This window comes from Pezoporus wallicus, unplaced genomic scaffold (genome assembly GCF_028554395.1).
Source record: "Pezoporus wallicus isolate ANWC-B61680 ecotype Strahan unplaced genomic scaffold, APGP_CSIRO_Pwel_v1 contig_3365, whole genome shotgun sequence".
In the NCBI taxonomy this organism is placed as follows: domain Eukaryota; kingdom Metazoa; phylum Chordata; class Aves; order Psittaciformes; family Psittacidae; genus Pezoporus; species Pezoporus wallicus.
This window is the reverse complement of record NW_026640883.1, coordinates 4,891,335-4,912,020: the sequence shown is the minus strand read 5'-3', so window position 1 is coordinate 4,912,020 and position 20,686 is coordinate 4,891,335. Positions and strand designations below refer to the sequence as shown.

At 41.2% G+C, this 20,686-nt stretch overlaps 1 protein-coding gene across 4 annotated transcripts in view; it reads left to right on the top strand.

Moving 5' to 3' along the window:
• Positions 1–1,443: 1,443 nt before the first annotated feature.
• The window catches only part of GPAM (glycerol-3-phosphate acyltransferase, mitochondrial), a 44,501-nt gene continuing 25,258 nt past the window's right edge, over positions 1,444–20,686 (top strand). Inside the window, exons 1-3 of one of the 4 annotated variants that reach the window (XM_057420957.1) lie at positions 1,444–1,573; positions 16,315–16,444; positions 18,414–18,536. In XM_057420957.1, the coding sequence (XP_057276940.1) occupies positions 16,343–16,444; positions 18,414–18,536 (225 nt within the window). In that variant the 5' untranslated portion in view covers positions 1,444–1,573; positions 16,315–16,342. Of the gene's footprint in view, positions 1,574–14,259; positions 14,390–14,688; positions 14,787–16,314; positions 16,445–18,413; positions 18,537–20,686 lie in introns of those variants that run through there. The other 3 variants (XM_057420958.1, XM_057420959.1, XM_057420956.1) reach the window with 3 other exon arrangements.

Below are 20,686 nucleotides of genomic sequence, written 5' to 3'. Positions count from 1 at the left end.
AGTAAAATCACAGAATCATAGAACAGTTTGGGTTGAAGGGACCTTCAAACATCATGTAGTCCAACTTCCCAATGATGGGAGATAGACACAATAATTCATTGTGTTAGAAGGATGGTACTACATGAAAAATATTTAGATTAAACTGAAATGCCAGGTGCTTTAAGGGAAAAGATGCCAACATAGTGAACACACTGTTTTTCATTGCCAAGTGCTGTCTAAGCCTGTTATTAATTTTGAGCAATCCAGGCTTTGCTGGATTTCCTTTGGCTACCAAGGCCCTTGAGACTGTAAAGGTTGCACAGGTTGTAAAGGATGACATGAGTGTGTATTAACCAAGTGTTGGTGGATCATGTATTTCTTTCTCTTGCAGGACTTAGCATTCAGCAGTCTTAAGAGCTTCTCCAAATAATAGTTCAGTATATTTGCCAACATCCTAGCAGGGTGGTAAGTATTTTGCCATTTTATAGACAATCATAAACATATTAATACTTTCTGATTGTATGGTATGAGAATCATAAAAGATTGTGCAAAAAGCATTATTCCTCCAATTGTGGCAAAGCAGGTGTATAGAGTTCATGGAGTAAGGGGCATAGAGTATGGAGTAATGGGTTATTCAGCTGGCCAACAATGGGTTACTCGGCTGGCCAGCAATGGGTACCTCTACAGGAGAAGCTACCAGGTGACATCTAACCATCAGCCTGAACTTACATCACTCATAGCAGATGTTAACATGACTCTGTCCCACCCAGAAATCTCACTGCTGGCTTTAGTAAATTAACAAGATTATATTCATATATTTATATTTTGAGTATAACTTATTGAGGCATGTAAACAGGTATGTTTTTCTTCCAAATCAATTTCAGGTATAATGCTGCTTTAAAGCACCTTTGGATAGTCTAACTTTGAAGTTAGACTGAAGACATGAGTAGGCTAATGACATCTTCATCTAACAGAAATTAATTTTATGATGATATGGGCAACAGGGGAAATATATTCTTATTGGGCACTCTATGATTAAAACAACTGACTAAAATAGAAATATTGAAGTCTTACTATGAAATATATTTATCTTGAAGCCATAGCTGTCAAGATGATAGCACCAAAAGAAACTACTAGAAGTCAAACAACACTTCATCTCAACCATTCGTTCATGTCCAATAAAACCTTCAAGATGACATTTTAGCATAAATGCTTGAGAAACACTTGGATACTTTGGGAATGGGGTTAGTTGTTGGTTTATACAGAAATGTATAAACACTTTCTAAACACCTTCTACTGAAAAAGAGCTTGTTAAGTTTGTGCGATGATCTGTTCTGCTTCAAACTTCTGACCTAGAATAACCCATGTAATCTGTCTACCCTATCTGAGTGTGGTAAGAATAGCCGTATGATCATATATATTCTGGCATTGCAGTAATGGGAGAAGTGTAAATGCCTTAGCAAGACAGATAAAATAGCAGGGGACAGAGATCATCCCTGGCAAGTCTCCTGGGTACCTCCCCTCTAAACATCAATCGGGCTTCACCCAGGCAGATTTTATGTCCTTGCTCCTGACCACACATCAGCTGGACGTGGTAAGACACTGGCTATTTTGTCATTATTTTTTTGCATAAAAGAAAAGAAAATACAGTTAAAGGTGCCCATACAGTGCTCAGGATGCTCGCAGGCAGAGGGAAGGGTGGGAAATAGATGGTTCTCATGTTCTCACAGCCATTGTCTTGCACTGGGCAAAGTGAACTGGGTTATCTGGGAGAGAGCACCATAATTTCTTTCAGAATCACTGCCTGTTTTGCAATTATCTTTTTATTTGTTGCTTTATTGTTATTTTTTAATGAAGGCAGAGAAATCTATGATTAAAAATAAGTCTGTGGAATGATATTTTGTACTTACCTGTGTTAAAGCAATATAATTAGGATGTCATAGATGACAGACAATGTTGGAATAACCAGTACAGAGAAGGATTAAAAAAAATTAAGATGAAGGTAGAAGTAATTCAGAATATAGTAAATAAATGCTTCATCACATTTTCCAAATTCTTCTGTATTCATAGATCCTTAGTTAATATGCAGAGTTTTTAACCATGTATATAGATAAAATGGCAGTTTGCCAATAGCAGGCAATGAAAGGAAGTAGCCTCTATGACAGTAAACTGGTTTCCAAACCATAGGTGGTAGAAACCACTTTGGAAACCTATTTTGTTAAGAAAAATATTATGTTCCTTACCAGCATAATTATAGTGTTTCCAAACATGCCTGAATTGGATTTAACTTGTAGCAAAAGTTAAGAAAACACTGAGGAAAACACCTTGTTCAAGAAATCTTACTTTGGTGATTATTCCCATTGACACCAAAGCTCTAAAGGGCTTCGACAAATGGAATTTAGCTTAATTAGGGAATGAATACAATTATATTCTGGTAAACGGAAGTGTAGGCATACAAGCAAAATGGATCACTTTTTATTTTTAACTTGGAATTCAAATGTGGGAAAAGGCCTGTTATAAGTTATTTTCCCTTTTTTCACCCCCAGAAAACAGAACTAAGCCTTAACCTGGATAATCATGTAAAGAATGTACTTTTTAAAGCTGTGATTTGACCCCATTCTGTATGAAGTCTGTTTTCCTACTGGGGCTCTCCCTCCCCCATGTTTGTATTCTCATTCAACAAGAGGAAACAAAACTATTCCTCACAAGCAAAAGGATATGACTCTGAGCACAGCTCCACATACATGTCTTCTAATGGCTCTGCCACGTTGTGCCACTCCCTCAGTCATTCCTCCCACCCTTCCGCTGCCTCTATGGCTGGACCAGCATGATGGTTTTGATGATGACTTATTTTTCAGATTGATTGTTTCCCCATCTAGCTCGCTGCACGCCTCCCAGATGAGGGGTATATTTTGTCATTAGCGAGTTTTAACCAGAAAAAGCCCAAAGGAATGGTGTATTCTCTTTCTGTTGAGAGAGGAGGGAAAAACATTAGGAAGGGTAAATTAGGATGGGTCAGGTTTTCAGGTGATTCTTAAACCTGGTCCTTGGCCTTTGTTGGGTAGGCTTTTCAGTGACTGAATGTGTGTATTTAAGTATTTCCAGGTGATTATGTTTGGAGAGTTGGAAACCGAAAAACGGGGGTCTCAACAGGGGAAATAAAATGCCTCCTTAGACTGGTGGGTTAGAAGCAAAGTTGGATGTGTGGATTTTTATCAGGCTGTGAAAAAGGTAAAAACCTAAATTTTCTTTTTCAGCATTCCTGTTCCCCCGAATACAGCCCAATTCTGTGTGTCCCAGTCATACAGAACTACTGTTTGAATGTATTTGATTCAAACACTTTACCTCTTAAACCATTGTGAATGCCTCAGTCAAGGAAGCAGGCAATGCCACATATTGAAAGATAAGCTCTGTGTCTTCTTCCAGCCCTGATAGTGTTTAAAATACCTGAGTGGTTTCTAAAGATTTAATGTAGTTAAATTGTGATAAACTATGCATCTTTCAAAAAGCATTTCTGACCACACAGTTATCTTGCCATGCATGTCAGTCTTTTATAATGGCAGAGGAAAAAAAGTCTGGTTTGTTATACCAGCAGAAATTTGTAGTCATCCCATTTTCCATTGATGTAAAAGTGACCGTAAGCTGTCACATAAAACATTTTGTATAGAACTGCAGCTGCTGCACTATAAAGTATCTAAAAAGGGTCTTGGAATGTTCCTTTTCACAAAACAGAATTTATTTATTGAGAAATTGCATCAACTTTAAAAAATATCCTGAAGGTAGTACAATGATAATTGGATATCGCTTCTTGAATTTAGAATATATGGGCATGGCTGCTTGAATTTAGACATACCCTGTGAGCTAAGTTAATACCTGAGAACGCCTGAATTAACAGTTACAAGTAAGGGACGCTAATAAACTTTGTGCACAGAGAAATGGAGCATATTCTTCAAATTCTAATAGATCTGAAAAAGCTGCGAGGCCCTGGCAGTTATGCTCAGACATCACACACTAAGCATGTGAAAAGTGAGTGAAAAACGGGATCACAGGAGGAGAGAGGCCCAAGTAACCACAGTGCACAAAAGTATCTGTTTGCTAATGACCTGTTTGTTTTAGACCAAAAGTTTATTATTGCAGTCAGTAAAGATATGAGTGCACACACAGTTTGTGGCAGTCTTGGTCAAAGTTTGTATTAACAGGTTTTGAAGGATAAACAGTTTACAACAAAAAGCTGCTTCGTAGCAGGCTCTGTATTATGGCTACCAGCAGAGCATCCCCTGAAATGCATTTAACACGAAAAAAAAACCCAAATGTTTTCTGTAGGTAGAATTTACTTTCTGGCACTGCTTTGATGATTACTCAAGATCCTGCCTGTGCCATGGATTTCCACCTGTTGGTGGTGTTTGCATTAGGTTGTGTAACTGCTTCTTAATGCCTGCTATGTAAGGATACATGGATTGCAGCCCCATGAGGCATCCTGCACCCAAGATAAAGTGATAATGTAAGCATGGTTTCAAAGATGACTATTGGTTAAATCTTACATTAATTAAAATCCTTCCTACATAAGTCAAATGCTTAATACAGAAGTGTAGATGGGGCTCAGAAAGTAGGTAGCTGTGGTTGTCCTATTGTCATACAGTATATAAGTTTTGTGATATTCATTGAACATATCAGTGCAATGGTCAGAGTGGGAGTTTTGCCATTGGCTTTTGCCACGCTATGATTTTACCCCAAAGATGTCAGGCTATATCAGGTAAAACACAGTAACATGTAGATAGAGAAGGCATCAGAAGAAATAGTCAACATTCACTAGGTCACTAGGCTTGGTTTTGTTGTGTTTTGTTGTTGTTTCTTGAGGTTCTTTTTTAATTTTATACTACTTCTATTGGTTTTGCCTTTTTTCTTCTATTTAACGTAATTTTAGTTAGGCTAAGTACAGATGCATACTGAGGAAAGAGAATCTAAGTTTGTCTCAGATGGTATACTAAATGCAGAGTTGAGGCTGGAATAGAAGAAATTCAAAAGAATGGGCAGGGGGAAAGGGATTTTAGTTCAGCAAAAATGTATTTAAATCTAAATTTAAATCTAAATCAGAAGGATTGTGGACAGAGTTGCAATTTGAAATGTTGTTAGCTATAAAAACACTTTTTTTCTTCTCTAACATTAATACAACACCTTTCTAAATTATTAATTTCAATTCCCATAACAAACCCCAAAAGGTAGATTTAAGACATATCTTTACTGGAGTGCTCCATCAGCATATATTTTCTGGTATGGTCCTCTGAAAATGCATACCTTGCTTCATATGGAGCCTTTTCAATTCTGAGTATCACCTGACTACAAGAACATGAGACATGGCACATCTGTGGTCGTGGCCAGGAAACATCGTACACAGATTTTGCAGAGGAATAGATAGAACAGGGAGCAGAGAGAGTGGATCATGCTACTGATCACGAAGCTGCAAAATGGCATTTGGACTCTTTGATCATGCACTGCTCTGCTTCCAAGTTTTGCAAGTACAGAGATACAGACGACTTTTTCTCCAGATCTGCCTGACCCAGGTTTTAGGAGACTTAACACCACTTAATATGAAAATAAATTATGTTTCAAAATGTATTCATTGTCACCTTGAGGGCTGGTCAGAAAAAGATAACATATCTATTCCAGTGCTGGAATATTAGTTAAAATATAGTAACTAAGACATTTTTAGCAACAAGTGCTCCTAGTGTAAACAAACTGAAATTTTGCCCCATGTTTCATCATACTAGGATTACTGATGGTACCTCTTGGCTTATATGTACTAATGGTTTATCAGAGATGCTGAAACTGAATAATGAATGGCGAAAAAAGTAAGGATGATCCTGTGATGTAGTTGGATTTCAGGCTGATATTTACCCCATAATACTCTTAAAAGGCTGTTCCAGAAATTACGTCTTAACTGCATAGGAGCCTTCTCCGATTTCCAGTCTGGCCAGTGCTCCTCAAGTGCTGTTTTCTTTTTATTCATTAACTTAATTAGCACATCGTAAACTTGCTCTGTAAGAAATACTGAATATCCACAAAAACATACCTGAGAAAGGTCACAGGTGAAAATACGCAGAAAGTTCTTTTATGGAAAAAGCTGGTGGGGAAACACCTCTTAGTTTGAGTGGTGCAGCTCAGTTTGATCTTGGAGGCACTGCAGTGGCACAGATGGAAACTGAGAAGAAAACCTTTTGCAAGGAAGACCCCAAGGCAAATGCATGCCCAGTACATTCTGATCACTAAAGGAGATTTCTGAATGCACATTCAAAGTGCATTGGCCTAATCAGTACATTTTATATTTCATAAAATCAGACCGGTGTAGTAAATCCATAACATTAACAAGTCAATCATAAAATACAGAACTGGTATCTACAGTTTACAGGCTTTTTTTTCCCCAGTTCCTCAGAAGAAATAAACCACTGTTGTTTCAAGAGGCTCCTCATCTTGCCTTTCAATCTGAATCCTATGACACATTGTGCGAATTTTATTTTAGCTGAACTCCTGTGGCACTTTCAGTAAATCACGCTGATTGATAGGTGCTCAAATATGCCCAATTTTTTATGCTGGATGAAATAGGCTTTTTTGGTAACTTTGTGTCTCTAACACTGGCGTCTTAGAGGCAGAAGCTGATAGAAGCTTCTCTTATACCTCAGGTTAAGCTGATTAGGTCCCAATGAAAGGCATCAATCATTTCTCTCTCCCAAAGGACCTCGCTCAAAACACCTCTGTCCTACAGCCGAGGGTGTTTTGCTGCATGGGAATGTGTAGTCTAACCTCTTGCTTCAGTTCAAACAAGAACCCTACAGAAACCACTGCTGCTTTACCCCTCCTACAGAGAGAAGGAAAGGTGAAAGTGCAGCAAGAATAAACAAGGCATACATGATCCTGTGTTATCCTAAATCTGAAAAAGCTGTGGAGTCATTCAGTCCTAACCCACAAACAGCTTTATGAAACCAGCCTGTCATGCTATGACCCATGTCATTTTCCTGAAGCAATGGTTTGTCATGTGTGAAATACCAAGCTAGTAATATGCACTGTTCTTTTATAGATGGCAAAGGCCAGGGTTGCAAAAACATCATCTCTTAGCAACAGATTATATCCTTTTCAAGATCCCTACCATTCCAGGTGACTATCTTGGAATAACTAAGCAATTTAATAGTTTTGGATATACACATAAAAAGATTTCTGCTCTCACAAAGATATAAGCTGCTTGGGAAAGTATTAGGTTATGCTTCAACCAGTAAAAAAAACCCAGCCCTAAGGAGGGTTTTATCATGTTGTGAGATGAGTATCTGTTATTTAGTAACTGAAAAAGTATGCTTTTGCCGGGTCAATTAGTATCATTTTGGTCAAATGATCATTGATAGATGGTGAAATCTAGCACTGCAATACAATAGTTGGCTGAGTCTTCGATCCTAAACAAGGAGATATTTTTCTGCAGTTTCCAGATCCAGGAGATACATGAGTGGGAAAAAAAAGGTTTTGTTTGGGAAACATTGTGGGAAAATTACTCAACATGACTTGAATGTCAGAACTGAAATGCAACAACTGGTGTAGCCAGATCAGTGCGAAGAGAAGGCCAAAGGTAAAAAAACTGCTTTTGTCAGGGTTCTCAGTTAATTTGGTAGTACTGAAATAAAATTTATAGTTTTCTTTCTGTTGACTGTGCTCAGAGATAAAATTTCGGTTACATAATTATATATATCTAGGATAAACTAAAGCCTGGAGATTTTGTATGTTTTGGGGAGACTGACTTATCAAAACAGAAAAAGGTATTTAGGCATCTACAGGAAATTTTAGCTCCTGCTTGCTCTTTGCAAAGCGCTACTCAGTGAATCCATTTTGTTTGCTTGGGTAAACTGGGGGGCAGGGTGTGTTGCCCTTTGCACATGGCCCTCTGTTCCTCTGCAGAAGAGAGCATCAAACAGGAGACTGGAAAATACTGGGGTTGTAAAGCCTTCATTGCATTATATGGAAGCCTGCATCAGGATCATTGTATCAGGTCAGAACAGTTAAGACACTCTCCTAATCCACCCAGGGTGTTTGCAAATATGTCTCCAAAGGTCTGAGAAAATTTCCCAAACAGCAAGTCCTAAATTAGTCTGGAGAAGAGAAGGCTCAAGGGGGACCTCATTGCTCCCTATAGTTGCCTGACAGAAGGATGGAGCCAGGAGGAGGCTGATCTCTGCTCTCAAGGAACAAGGGATGGGACAAGAGAAAACAGCCTCAAACTGCACCAGGAGAGGTTTAGCTGGAGATGAAGAACAATTCCTTCACCAAAGGGTGCTCAGGCACTGGAACAGGCTGCCCAGGGCAGTGCTGGAGTCACCATCCCTGAAGTGTTCACACACCATCAGACAAGGCCCTCAGTGACATGGGTTAGTGGTGGCCTTGGCAGTCCTGGAGTAGGGGCTGGACTGGATGATCTTAAAGGTCTTTTCCAACCTGATTGATTCTGTGTTCCATGTCAGAGGCATTAAGACTCTTCCAGTGGCTCACACAGCAGCACCTTGATTAAGGTCCCAAATACCAGAAAATGAGAGAAGTGGGATATCATCTGATCCAACACTTGGGTTATATAATCTGTTGCAAAGACTCTTGTGCACTGGTGGTTGAAAGAGCTGCCTGTGATCCCAACTTCTATTATCTACAGTGTTTTAAATTATAAGATATGACAAGTCCTTCTAAAGCCAACTACACAATAGAACAAATCCAAGCAGTGAAAACCACCTCGTTTTGAGATCCTGATGAAAGACTTGCCTAGCATCTTATAATAATTAGAGGTGTGTTATTCTAGAACAATTTGCAGTCTCTCAAGGATGACTCACAGATTTTTTAATGAGATGCTGATTTTTTTTCAAAATGGTCTATACATAAAAAGGACATGGAACTGTTGGAACAAGTCCAGAGGAGGCCACGAGGATGTTCAGGGGACTGGAGCACCTCCTGTATGAAGACAGGCTGAGAAAGTTGGGGCTGTTCAGCCTGGAGAAGAGAAGGCTGCGTGGGAAACCTCATAGCAGCCTTCCAGTATCTAAAGGGGGGCCTATAGGGATGCTGGGGAGGGACTCTTCATTAGGGACTGTAGTGACAGGACAAGGGGTAACGGGTTCAAACTTAAACAGGGGAAGTTTAGATTGGATGTAAGGAGGAAATTCTTTACTGTAAGGGTGGTGAGGCACTGGAATGGCTTGCCCAGGGAGGTTGTGAATGCCTCATCCCTGGCAGTGCTCAAGGCAAGGCTGGACAGAGCCTTGGGCTGCATGGTCTAGTGTGAAGTGTCCCTGCCCATGGCACGGGGGTTGGAACTAGATGATCTTAAGGTCCTTTCCAACCCTAACTATTCTATGATTCTATATTGCCCCCAGCTTTTGGGTTTCTTTGTTCCTTTAGTTCTTTATTCCTTGGCTGCTTGTTTGGAGAGGAGACCAGATGAGAAGAAACACTTCTATCTGTCTTCTGCAGGGAAGTTGGCAATAAGTAGTGGTCCATTGGGCTTGACATAAAATGAAGTCATTAGAGAAACTTGAAATACCCACAAACAGAAACCTAGATTTATCCTTTGTATAACCATAGTCCCACACACATACTCATTTTTAACAATTTACAAGTGGCTAATATCTTTGGAGTATTCAAGAGTATTTAGGGCCTCTATACAGTAAATTAGTTGTTTCATTTGTGCTATTTTTTAGAGAAAATCAACTCTCAGCTAAAATGTCAGCTTCACAAATACCCTCAGCAAACAAAAGGAGAGAACAGAAATAACCGCCCTTACAAAATGTACCCCCTATTCACAGCAGGCATGGGGAAGTTTGCATTGTTACAGCAGATAATTGCTCAAGGTCTGAGAGAGAATCTTCTCTCCCAAAGTCTGGGAGAATCTTATTCCAAATTCTGCCATTCATTATCCTTAAATTAAAAATGTTGGTAAATTCCTTTGGATAGTGAAGATTTCCTGATTTATATATAATACAGGTGTGTGTGTAATTGCTTGATAGACAAATGGGGCTAAGAGTGCAAGTGTAAAAGTTAATTTTACTTGTTTTGTCCCAGTTTTGTTCTGTTAGAACAAAAGCCTTTTTTGTACTAATGGAGCAAGTTCAAGAGAAAAGCTAGGAGCAGCTTGGGCTGAAATGCCCTTATCTCTCCAAAGTTACAGTAATAAATATGATATTTGAATGAGAAGAAATTACAGAAACACGATGTGCTACATTACATAGGAGGGAGTCAATGCACTCTTAATGAGTTCTGCATTTGTTCTCAAGATAAAGCAGATGAAATAGAAGAAATCATTTGTCTTGAAAGGAGATATAAACTATACCCAAACCATTTCTATGTACAATCTTATCAGCCCATTTCATGGCCACTTGCCATTCTGAGATGCTCTTAATATATTGTATACCAAAGGCAATGCTGCTGACACCGAGTTCTGCAATGGCCAAATTGCATATTCATTATTATTCATAGTCATGTGAGGTCAAGTTCGGTCATGGCACACAAAGAACCTCTGTCTGGATCTTTACTCCCTCCTCACGCCGTTTTCAGTTTCTAACTTTTGTAGCACTCCCAGGGCTGAAAGTTTCTTTTTCAAGAGGATGCTGTGTACTCCTTTGTAAACATGTCTCCGTTACTGAAAGTGACATCATGGGAATCGCTGGGAATGAGCTGGGAGCACAGACCCAGGGTAGAAGCAATATAAAAAGAAGGCCCCCCGGTCCTTTCTCCCTCCTCCTCCCCACAGCATTGTCTAGCAAACAGGTACTTTGTTGAACTCCGCTGGAAGCTTCATGAGGAATTTAAACATAGGAAGGACTAATCATTATTTAAAAGAAGAGTCCTGCCAGCTCCTTCTCATCTGTAGGCTGCTATACACAATGTGGTCAGCAGCTTATTCACACAAAGCCAGGGTTCTGCTGATTTGCCATCATATGCAAATTACCTCCCTGGACTCATTGGCATGGTAAACACCTCAGTTTAAGAAGTTTAAAAAGATGGATTGCAAAACTTAGGCATGCTCCCACTCCTACTGGGGTCAGTGGCAAGCCTCCCATGCACTTCAATGGCAGCAGGACAGAGTCTCTCTTTACTAGAAGCGAGACCCAGCCGTATTAGAACTTTTTGGAGCACATGCAGCTCTGAAAGGCTGTTCCCCTATGGCATTCCAAACTTTTTCCCATTTGCTTGATTCCATGGCAACACAACATCACCACCAAGCTCTCAGTACTGAAATGAGATTTTACTCCTAAGCCTGAGGATTTGCACCAGTGTGTCCTGTAAAAAGATTTGAGCTGCAACTGCCATTGGAGTAACTGTGCGTCCTTTTCGAGTGAGTGCCAAAATTATCTGTGGATTTACTTTACAATAAGCCAAGAATTTCCTAAGGTTAGAAAAAACCTGCTCTACAATCATACCAGAAACAACTTTTTATTACTCAGAATCACCATGTGTAAAACACTGTATCTATTTACTATTATTTTCAAAACAGTCTAGAGAATAGACTAAGCAGTTTTCTCATAAAATCTACTAAAATCAGACTCTGGAGACTGTATAAAATTATGATAAAACCACTGAGGCTTTTCTTCTGTTTTCTGTATTACTTATATCACAGAAATAACTGGTTTGCAACCTGAAAAACAGAACAGTATAAAAGCATGTGAGGCAAAAAACATGCGCAAAGATACATATTGGATTCTGAATGTGCTACAGTTCATCTCTCATAGAGGGAAGCAAAGCAGACAAGCTTGCTTTACACTTGGTGGCTGAGAGTTTGCTCTGAGTTATAGCGTTCTGAAAATGAGTGCACTGCTACTTGGTTCCCTACTTTTATGTGTGAAAGGGGAAAAAAAATCAAAGTGATTTTTACCTAGAGAAGGTAAAGTTGTGTGTAAGCAATATCAATTGTCCTTTATAATGTAAAGTAGCTACTAAGAAGTTCCCAATTAACAATACAAATACAGTGGAGCAAATAAAATTATTAGACAACACTAACAAGGATTTTAACTGCCTTGTGTTTCATGCATTTTCTTAGACAACAGATGTAACCACTCATTACCATCTCTGTTATATTCAGTTTTCATGTAATCTAATTGTTGAATCTTCTCCTTCAATGTGATTTCTGAGAGAATTCTGCCACTTTAGTCAACAGCTCTGGCTTCCCTATTGCACACAGTCTTACACAGACAGACCCATCCTGGAAGTAATCATGGAATGGTTTGGGTTGGAAGAGACCTTAAGGCTCATCTAGTTCCCACCCCCTGCCATGGGCAGGGACACCTTCCACTAGACCAGGTTGCTCCAAGCCCCGTCCAGCCTGGCCTTGAGCACTGCCAGGGATGGGGCAGCCACAGCTTCTCTGGGCACCCTGTGACAGTGCCTCAGCACCCTCACAGGGAAAAAATTATTCCTAATATCTTGTCTAAATCCACCCTCTTTCAGCTTTAAAGCCATTACCCCTTGACTTATCCCCGCATGTCCTTATAAAAAGTCCCTCTTTGGGTCTTTGGGTTTTTTGTAGGCACCTTTAGGCACTAGAAGCTGCTCCAAGGTCTCCCTGGAACCTTCTCCAGGCTGAACAAGTCCAACTCTCTCAGCCTGTCTCCACAGGAGAGGTGCTCCAGCCCTTTGATCATCTTTGTAGCCCTCCTCTGGACATGCTCTAACAGGTCTACATCCTTCATATGGGGTGTCAGAGCAATGACTAGAATGGGGGCTGCAGCATTATACTGGGACTTTGACTACTGTGATCTGCTCTTTATGCAAAGGCTTATGAAAATACATGCTGTAACACTGGAGTTCACTTTTCTGAATGGAGCTCAGGGTTTCACCTTCTGATGCTTCCAATGCACCTAGGACAAAATCCATGTAATCCTGAGTGTGGGACGTGGCCCTGCTGACTGGCTGGACCACAGGACTGGAGATCAGACATCTCTGACCTCAACAACCCCACCAATCCAACAAGATGCTCATTATGCTAGTGGAGCAGAGATAAGGATGCAACAACTTAGATCACACAAATCTGACAGTAGCACTGTGCCTCTCTGACAGTATTTTCTTTCCATATGGATGGCCTCCTGGGCTGGGCTCTGGTTAGTGAAGAAGTTACAAATCCACTTAGCTGCAGTAGACCCAGATAAAAGCAGAATCTGCTGCCTCTTTCCCAGCTGACCTTCAGGAATTCAGTTCCACAAAAAAAAAATTGATATAAAGTCAAAAGCCTTCTTATAAAGCCAGACAGTTATGGGCCTGTACTTCAGAAGAGGACAGAGATTCTGGCTATGTTGCTTTTCAAGACCACAACTTGAAAGTGGGTGTTTGGCACTATTTAAAGCAACTCTCCTTCCCTCAAACTGACACATAGAACTGCTCATCAAATTTGAAATTCTTGGACCAGATTATATGAAAACTGGAGGAAAACCTATAGTATGTGCTGTAGTAAGAAATACAATTAGAGATTGGCCTTTATACAGAATGTGATGCCATAAAAAATGGTGCTTTGCTATGCACAAATGCTGTACTGTGTATTACGCAGAAATACAAATGTTTTGAGTTGTACATCTCACTACTGTATTTTATCTCAAAAGTCTTATATTCCATAGTCCACCCTGCAACACAGTAGAGTATCTTGTCTTGCTAAAGGAGGAAAATTCAGATTCAAAATCTCTTCAGACCCATGAACTGCAGAATGCCGCTTGTGAAGTATCAGGTCTAGTATCTGTGTAATATTCCCTGGGAGGCACTCCGTTGTGGGAAACAGGGCAACCCACATGTGCATGCAACAGTCTGGGGTTTGTCCATCACATCTTACACACTTTCTGTGTGAAAAGTGTTTGTAATTCTTACGGAACAATTCTTGTTTGTGATAAATGAAAAATAACACCTAGAAGTGAGGCCTCTAAGAGAATACCTCCTTGGGTTGCTTAAATTTATGACTAGAATATTTGCATTACCATAAAATGATGTCTTGCATTTTGTCACTTTATTCCTGTGTTGCGCTGTTTAGAACAATCATGAAGACTCAGACTTCAAAGAAACGTAGGTGCTCGCCCTCCATAGGTCTGTAAGTCAAGCCACGGAAAAGCTATCTTTAAATAGCCCAAGTCTGCCAAAGCCAAAACCCCCTCTCGGCCCACGTTTGTTTATCTGCAGCAATCTCAATCAACATTTACTCTTGCACTCAGTAAAAGGCAAACTGGCACCGCTGCAAGGCCAGGTGGGCAGATCGATGCCTGTCCCGAACCTTCTGCAACTGCTCTCATTTCAACAGCAGTTGCAGCCCAGAGCCGCTACGCGCCCGTAGAAACACGATTTTACATCCTTTTCCCAGCGTTTTTCCCCGTTGGCAGCTCTGATTTGAGGGCACAACAGTGTCTGTCGCCAGGAGGAGCGGGTGAGGAGGCGGTCTGGCGGCGAGACGGCGGCCGAACGCTGTCCATGCACCTATGCGGACCGCGGCCGCTTACTCCCGTCAACGAGGGGTACGGCGGCTGGCAGCGGGGGCCGCAGCCGAAGAGCAGCGGCGGGGCCCGCACGATGGCGATGGGCGTTCAGGAAGTCGCGTCAGGCCCGGCGCCGCCGCGCGGCTCGGCGGACACGCCGGGTGGAACCGGCCCCGGTGCCGCTGGAAGCCGCCGCTAGAGCGGGAGCCGGAACCGGGTGCCGAAGTGCCGCCCCCGGCAGCGGGGCGGGGCGAGGGTCAGCCGCGGGGCGGGACGGGGCGGGCCGCGGCCAGCAGCCGCCGGCGGAGTGTGGAGCCGAGGTAGGGGGGAGGCCGGGTGGCTGGTTAAGTGTGCGGGGAACCTCGGTGGGGAGCTTACGGCGCCGGTCCTTTGGCAGCTCCGCACCCCGTCGTAGTCTGCTTTATATCGGTTCTCGTGAGCGTGCGGGGTCGCGAAGCGCGGTTGCCGGCCCGCAGGACGGCGTGCCGCGGTGCGGCGGCTGTGTGAGCGGGGGCTTGGGAGGGGGGATTTTGCTTGAGGTGGGTACGGGGCTGCTCGTGCTCAAACAGGCTTCTAATGGCGTGGGTTTTGAAGTTCATCTTTTGTGTATTGCCGGTGCAGCCAAGGTCACCTTGAGCACAAGAAGCACACATTTCGTTTTCATTGTGAGCTTTCTTTCATGTATTTATTGGGTGGTTTAGATATCGATTTGCTCGAGCGCTAATAAAGTATTGAATATTGGGCAAATGGAGTCTAAGAGCCAGCAAAGAAAAAAAGATGACTTACGTACTTGGGCTGTGCAAAGATAACTCTGTGTGTGGATGCGATAGATCCAGTCCGTATGGGGAGCTCTGAACGGGGAGGGGGTGTCTCGCAGGATGGGTTCGTGCCTGCTCGGGGAGGATGTTGAGAAAGACAAAGCCTTGCACTGAAGTTTTAGGCCTTGCTCTTGAGAATGTTCCTGTGCAGGCTGGGAGCAGTCTCGCTCCTGGTGGCTCATAGCTTGGCCGTGCTCTAAGTTTCTTTGCGGTGGCGGATAGAAGAAGGCTGTATTGCCACTTCATAGTTTCTCTAGATGGAAATGCTGGGATTCCTGCTTGAAGCAGTTTGATGTGCAGGCTTTTGCAGATCAACCATACAACAATAAGTTGTTTTGGTGTGTTTGGCCTACTTTTTATTTTGTACAAGGGAGAATTATTTTGCTATGCTTATTATGTGAACTATAAAACTTCCACTTTAATAGTGCAAGTTTGGACTTCGCTACTGCTTTTTAATCCCGCAAGCCTGTCATGACACCTGTGTCAGCAGCATGTTTGGATTTCAGGCTGTGCTTTTGTACACAGCGCTCTATTTTCCCAGCGGTTTGCAAACTGGTTTGACTACAGCTGGATCAGACACATAAAATATACTGTGCGATAGGATTGGGAGAGAGCCTTAATGAAATTTCTTTTGTAGATAATGGGTGTCCTTGAGAAACAGATGATGAAAGAGTGAGGTCATGGTGCAAGAGAATAGTAAACTTTGGACAGTGGCTGAAATGTGTGTCGTTGTGGTAGAATGGTTTAAAACAGGCAGTGAGGAACAGTGGAAAAGTGCAAAGGGACAGCACTAAGCTGTAATGAATGGAAGAAGAGCAGGGAGAGAACAACATGTAATAGTTGTTTGGTGTGCTGTGTTTATGGAAATTGAAGGTGCTGGGGGTTTTTGTCATGTTAAAATCATGCTGATTTCTGCCTGCAGTGAAACTTATTCAAACCTAACTTCTACTGAAGGGTGCAAAAATTTCAGGTTGCTAATCTGTTGCTAGATACCCATCACTGAAATTATACATGTGTATGTGTGTGTATACATATGTATGTATGTTATTATTTTGCAGCTCTGATCTTCAGTTCAGCTCCTGTGTCATGGATGAAACTGCTTTGTCCCTTGGAACAATAGATGTTTCCTATTTATCCGCCTCAGCAGAATGCAGTATCAGTAGATGTAAGCATTCCAGTGAAGAATGGGTAAGTGAAAATTATGAGTATTACTGACAAGTGTTTATCTTATTTTTTCTTAGAGTCAGAGATGGACTTATTGTTATGAAGAATGAGGTTGAGGCGTCACCTCTCTCATGCACGAGGCAGTTTGGTTTTAATTTAACTTGAAATGTAAGGAGGAGCCCAAGTTGAGTGCAGTGCTGCAGAACAATGTTGCTAGAAAAGAAAAACCTCATCAAACTCTTTAGATAGTCTTACAGTCTTATGGTGTGATATTACTAATCATTTTATATAACAGTAAATGTGCAGAATCCCATTGTGGAGTAGACTGAGATCAAACGGAAAGCTTGTTGCTATTCCGAAGCATGTAGTTTGAAATGCACCAGCAAAGAGGAGTGTGAAACTAAAGATGCATGGTTGTGTAGCCATTGTAGCTGGAGCTTTTTGTGCAGTACAAGAGGCAAAGAAAATCTGGTGGCTATAAATAAGGAGCCAATTAAAAGTCTGTGTCCTCTGTGGAATGAGTCTTGGGATTTGAAGGAGGCAAAGGGGTCAGCAGGGATGGCTGGGTGGAGCAGAAAGAGCCCATGGGGACTGTGCTGTCCTGGTTGGTTTAGAAGCAGAGGTCTGGAAGCATTAGACGTGTTCTGGAGAGGGGGAGTTTGAACTCGATACAGAAGAGTTGGACACACGGTCAGTTGAGGGAAAGGACAGATGTCCTGGCAGCTGGGTTTTCTGTCTAGCTAGATGCAAGTTACATTGGACAGCAAGTTGCACTAACCAAGGGATCCACGAGAGAGTGGGATAAAGGCAGGCGAGACACAAGAGATAGAAAGGAGGTTTTGTAAGACACTTGTGATGGTTTCAGTCAGGGCTTGGGGGCAAGTAGAAGGAAGACAATATTGTTGGAAAGTTGATTAACTTTGGAGTTAGCATTACCAAAGGTAAAAGAGAAGGAATTGGGTCAGGCTTAGCATCTTTATGCTTCTTTATTTCAGATGGGAAACTTAGGCTTGTAATATTGGCCAGTTCATACTGGCCAAATATGATGCATGCACATTTTGGTTTTTAGGCGTCTTCAGTGTTGCTTATGACTTTTTGGTTGTTTCTCACTGGGCTGGCTTTCTAACTGAGTATGTGATGATCTGTATTTGTGCTTTCCAGCCCTTATGCTGGTTTAAGGTATTGGTTCTACCCTGCTTTTCTTCCTCTTAAGTGTGCTATTTTAAACAACATTTTGATTTGGTTTGTTTCTGTAATTTTCCTTTTATTAAAAGCTTAAGAGTAGATGGTTCAGAAAATGGCAATCCAGTGCTTGTTCTAAGGCAAGCAATAATTTAGTAGACTTCTATGGGAACAGTTGATGTCTTTGTAAAAAGTGTAGTCAAGTGTATTTTCTTTATGTCCTCTCATAGAGAATGTGTTCTGTGAATGCAGTTACTTTGGTTTTTTTTTGTTCTGTAATCTTTAGAAAGACAGTGTAACATTGGAAAAGGCACAGTAGTTCCTCTTTCATATCACTTAGCATGAAACTGTTTGAAAAATAGCCTGCAGAGTCAATGGAGTTAATGTTTTGCATACATCCAACTTTCCTGCAGTTCCACAGGATGATGTCCAGTAAAGTTTAACATATATTGCTGGTATTATAAGCAGCGTTACATTATTGAAATTGTAATGTACTGCTAACTTCTTCCACTTTTCTCAGCTGCCAATTTCCTTGCAGTTTCTTATTAGGGTTGTTATTTATTTTAAATTTTTTTGTGTCAGCAAATACTGCAGTGCTTAAGTTACAAAAGTACAATACTGATTTTGCTTTTGTTTTGTAAAATTACATCATCTGGAGATAGTATAATTTGTTTTAGAAAAGTCTTGGAAGAGTTTGTCTTAATTTTATGTAATTGGGGGTAATTACTTTTTTGTTTCTTACTCCAAGTTTTCACATACTCAGTAAAACATGTATTTCTGGCTATTTACACAGCACTCTTTTGTTCTGCAGGGAGAGTGTAACTCTAGACCCACTCTCTTCCGATCTGCTACTTTAAAATGGAAAGAGACTCTACTGGGCAGAAAAAGGCCTTTTGTGGGACGATGTTGCTATGTTTGCACTCCCCAGAGCCGGGTAAGAAGATTATGGAATGGATTATGTTTGACAATGTGTAACTGCAGCATGATGAAGTTTCTGTAGTTTTCTTAATTTCAGAATTAAGGTCACAATGTTTTTGCTTCATAAAGGAATATAGTTTTTCACCTTTGTGGTTATATTTCTTTGCCACAGAATTAATGGGTGATGCAGACCCATTGTGATGCTTTGTCTCCTACTTTTTAGTGCAGACGTACTCCTTGCACAAGACTCTCCAGCTCTCCAGATTCAGCACTAGGAAATTGTGTAGGAAAAAATTATCTGCTCTGCTAGATTAATAATGGAAATTTGGTGCATATGAAAGTATTAAGCCTTACTTTTAGGACACTTAATTCCCTATTATCAGAATAAATATAGTTTTGAAAGTAAGCAATGTGCTTCCCTTCAAATTTGAAGGCATCAATTCTGTACTTGAGAAGAGGGGTTGGTTTTTTACACCTAGCTCATTCCCGGCTTCTCTGCCCAGCCTGTAAACAAGGAGCGCCAGTTACAATAGTGAGGATATTTGTCTGCTGGGAACAGTGTCAAGATGGTGGCTCCAGAGAGGTTGTGCAACCTGATTTAAAATGTGAACTTTATTGAACTGCAGTGGTCAGCTTTCCATAAGCTGAAGATGCAGAATGCTGATAAATAGCATAATGCAGTTGCAATCAGTTCATCATGTAACTTGACTTGCGTGTACTCCCTGGGCTTTAAATTGCACTCAGTTGTACCTGTGCTGAGTTTCATGATTGTTTGGGCTGAAATAGAGTGAAAATTTTCTTTGTTTCGTTGACAAAGGAAAAGTTGTTACTTCACTCTATTCCTATGCCAGAACAGAAGATTGCAACAATGAGATATAAATGTGGGCTGGAAATCCAAATGTGTTGTGAAGGCTAGGTATGATAAAGGCAATGAGACAAGCAGTTAGATAAACTGAGACTACTTCTAACAGACACTTGAGTGTTTCGACTTGTAAAAAGATGTGTAAGAATTCTCAACTTAAGGCTTTATACATTTAGTAATCAGTCTATCAGTAATTAGGCTGTTTCAATTTGGGAATCATGCCTTAAAAATAAAAATCTTGTTCTGTATTTTGTACATTTAGTAAGAAACTAATTAACTACCCTGAGATCCCACTTAAGAAAGGGGCATGACCTGATTAAGCCCTTTATTGCATTATGCCACAATGCAGCAGACAGTAACAAACCAGATCCTTTCATTAGCCTCCAGATATTTCACTTCTTTTTCTTTTGAGCTGCCTGTTTCGTTAATTCTCTTAAGGAAAAGGGATGGATGAGTGAGACAAATTTACCTAAGTGTGTTGGCCAAACTAACAGCTTGCTGATGCTGGGAGTGGGAAGTCTAGCTTCTCCTCCTTGTTTTCTTTCCTGCTGTCCTGGGGGCCGATCAAGTTCACTATCCAAGCAGAAAACTGCCTGCTTTATTTATTCATTTAGTCTGGCTGTCTTAGTTTTCTGCCTTGCCTGAATGAAGCTGGCTCGTTAAGGGGTGTGTTGAATGCTAGAGGTGGTATAATTTAAGAGGTGAGGGAAAGTGTTCAGTGGGAAAGGGTAGGATGTGGTGTTGGGAGCTGGGCTTCTTCCTCAGAGCAGCATGGAGATGCTTTATCAGCTCACTTGGTCTCCCAGAACCACATTCTCTGCTTGACACAGGTCAGGAAGGAGTTAAATAAGGAAAAGCTAAAGTGTGACGTTACAGCTAGAGGATGACTTGCACAGAGCAAGATTGTAGCCTAATAGAGCACTGGTCTGGACTTGGCCATTGAGTGGTAATTAACTTCGTTGCTGACTTTCTGTGAGACCAAGAAAAAGTCATTTCACTTCTTTTTGCCAGGACATCTCATAAGCTTCAAAATCCACAAAATATTACCATTGAATAGTCAAGGAAATTAGCATTACCTTGAAGCTGTGGCAAATGGTGTGTCCTAAAAAAAAATCCAAATAAATGAGACTCTTCCCTGACTCCCATTGCAGAATTGGTCATGAGGCTGTTCTGCAGCTCTGCTGTAGCTGATGGCTACGTCCTTTACTGCCCTGTTTTCATCTTCCTTGACGTACACAGTCCGAGTGATTTTAGCTGTAATTCACTGTTGGCGTGGTACCAGTTTTATAATTAAATATTATTTG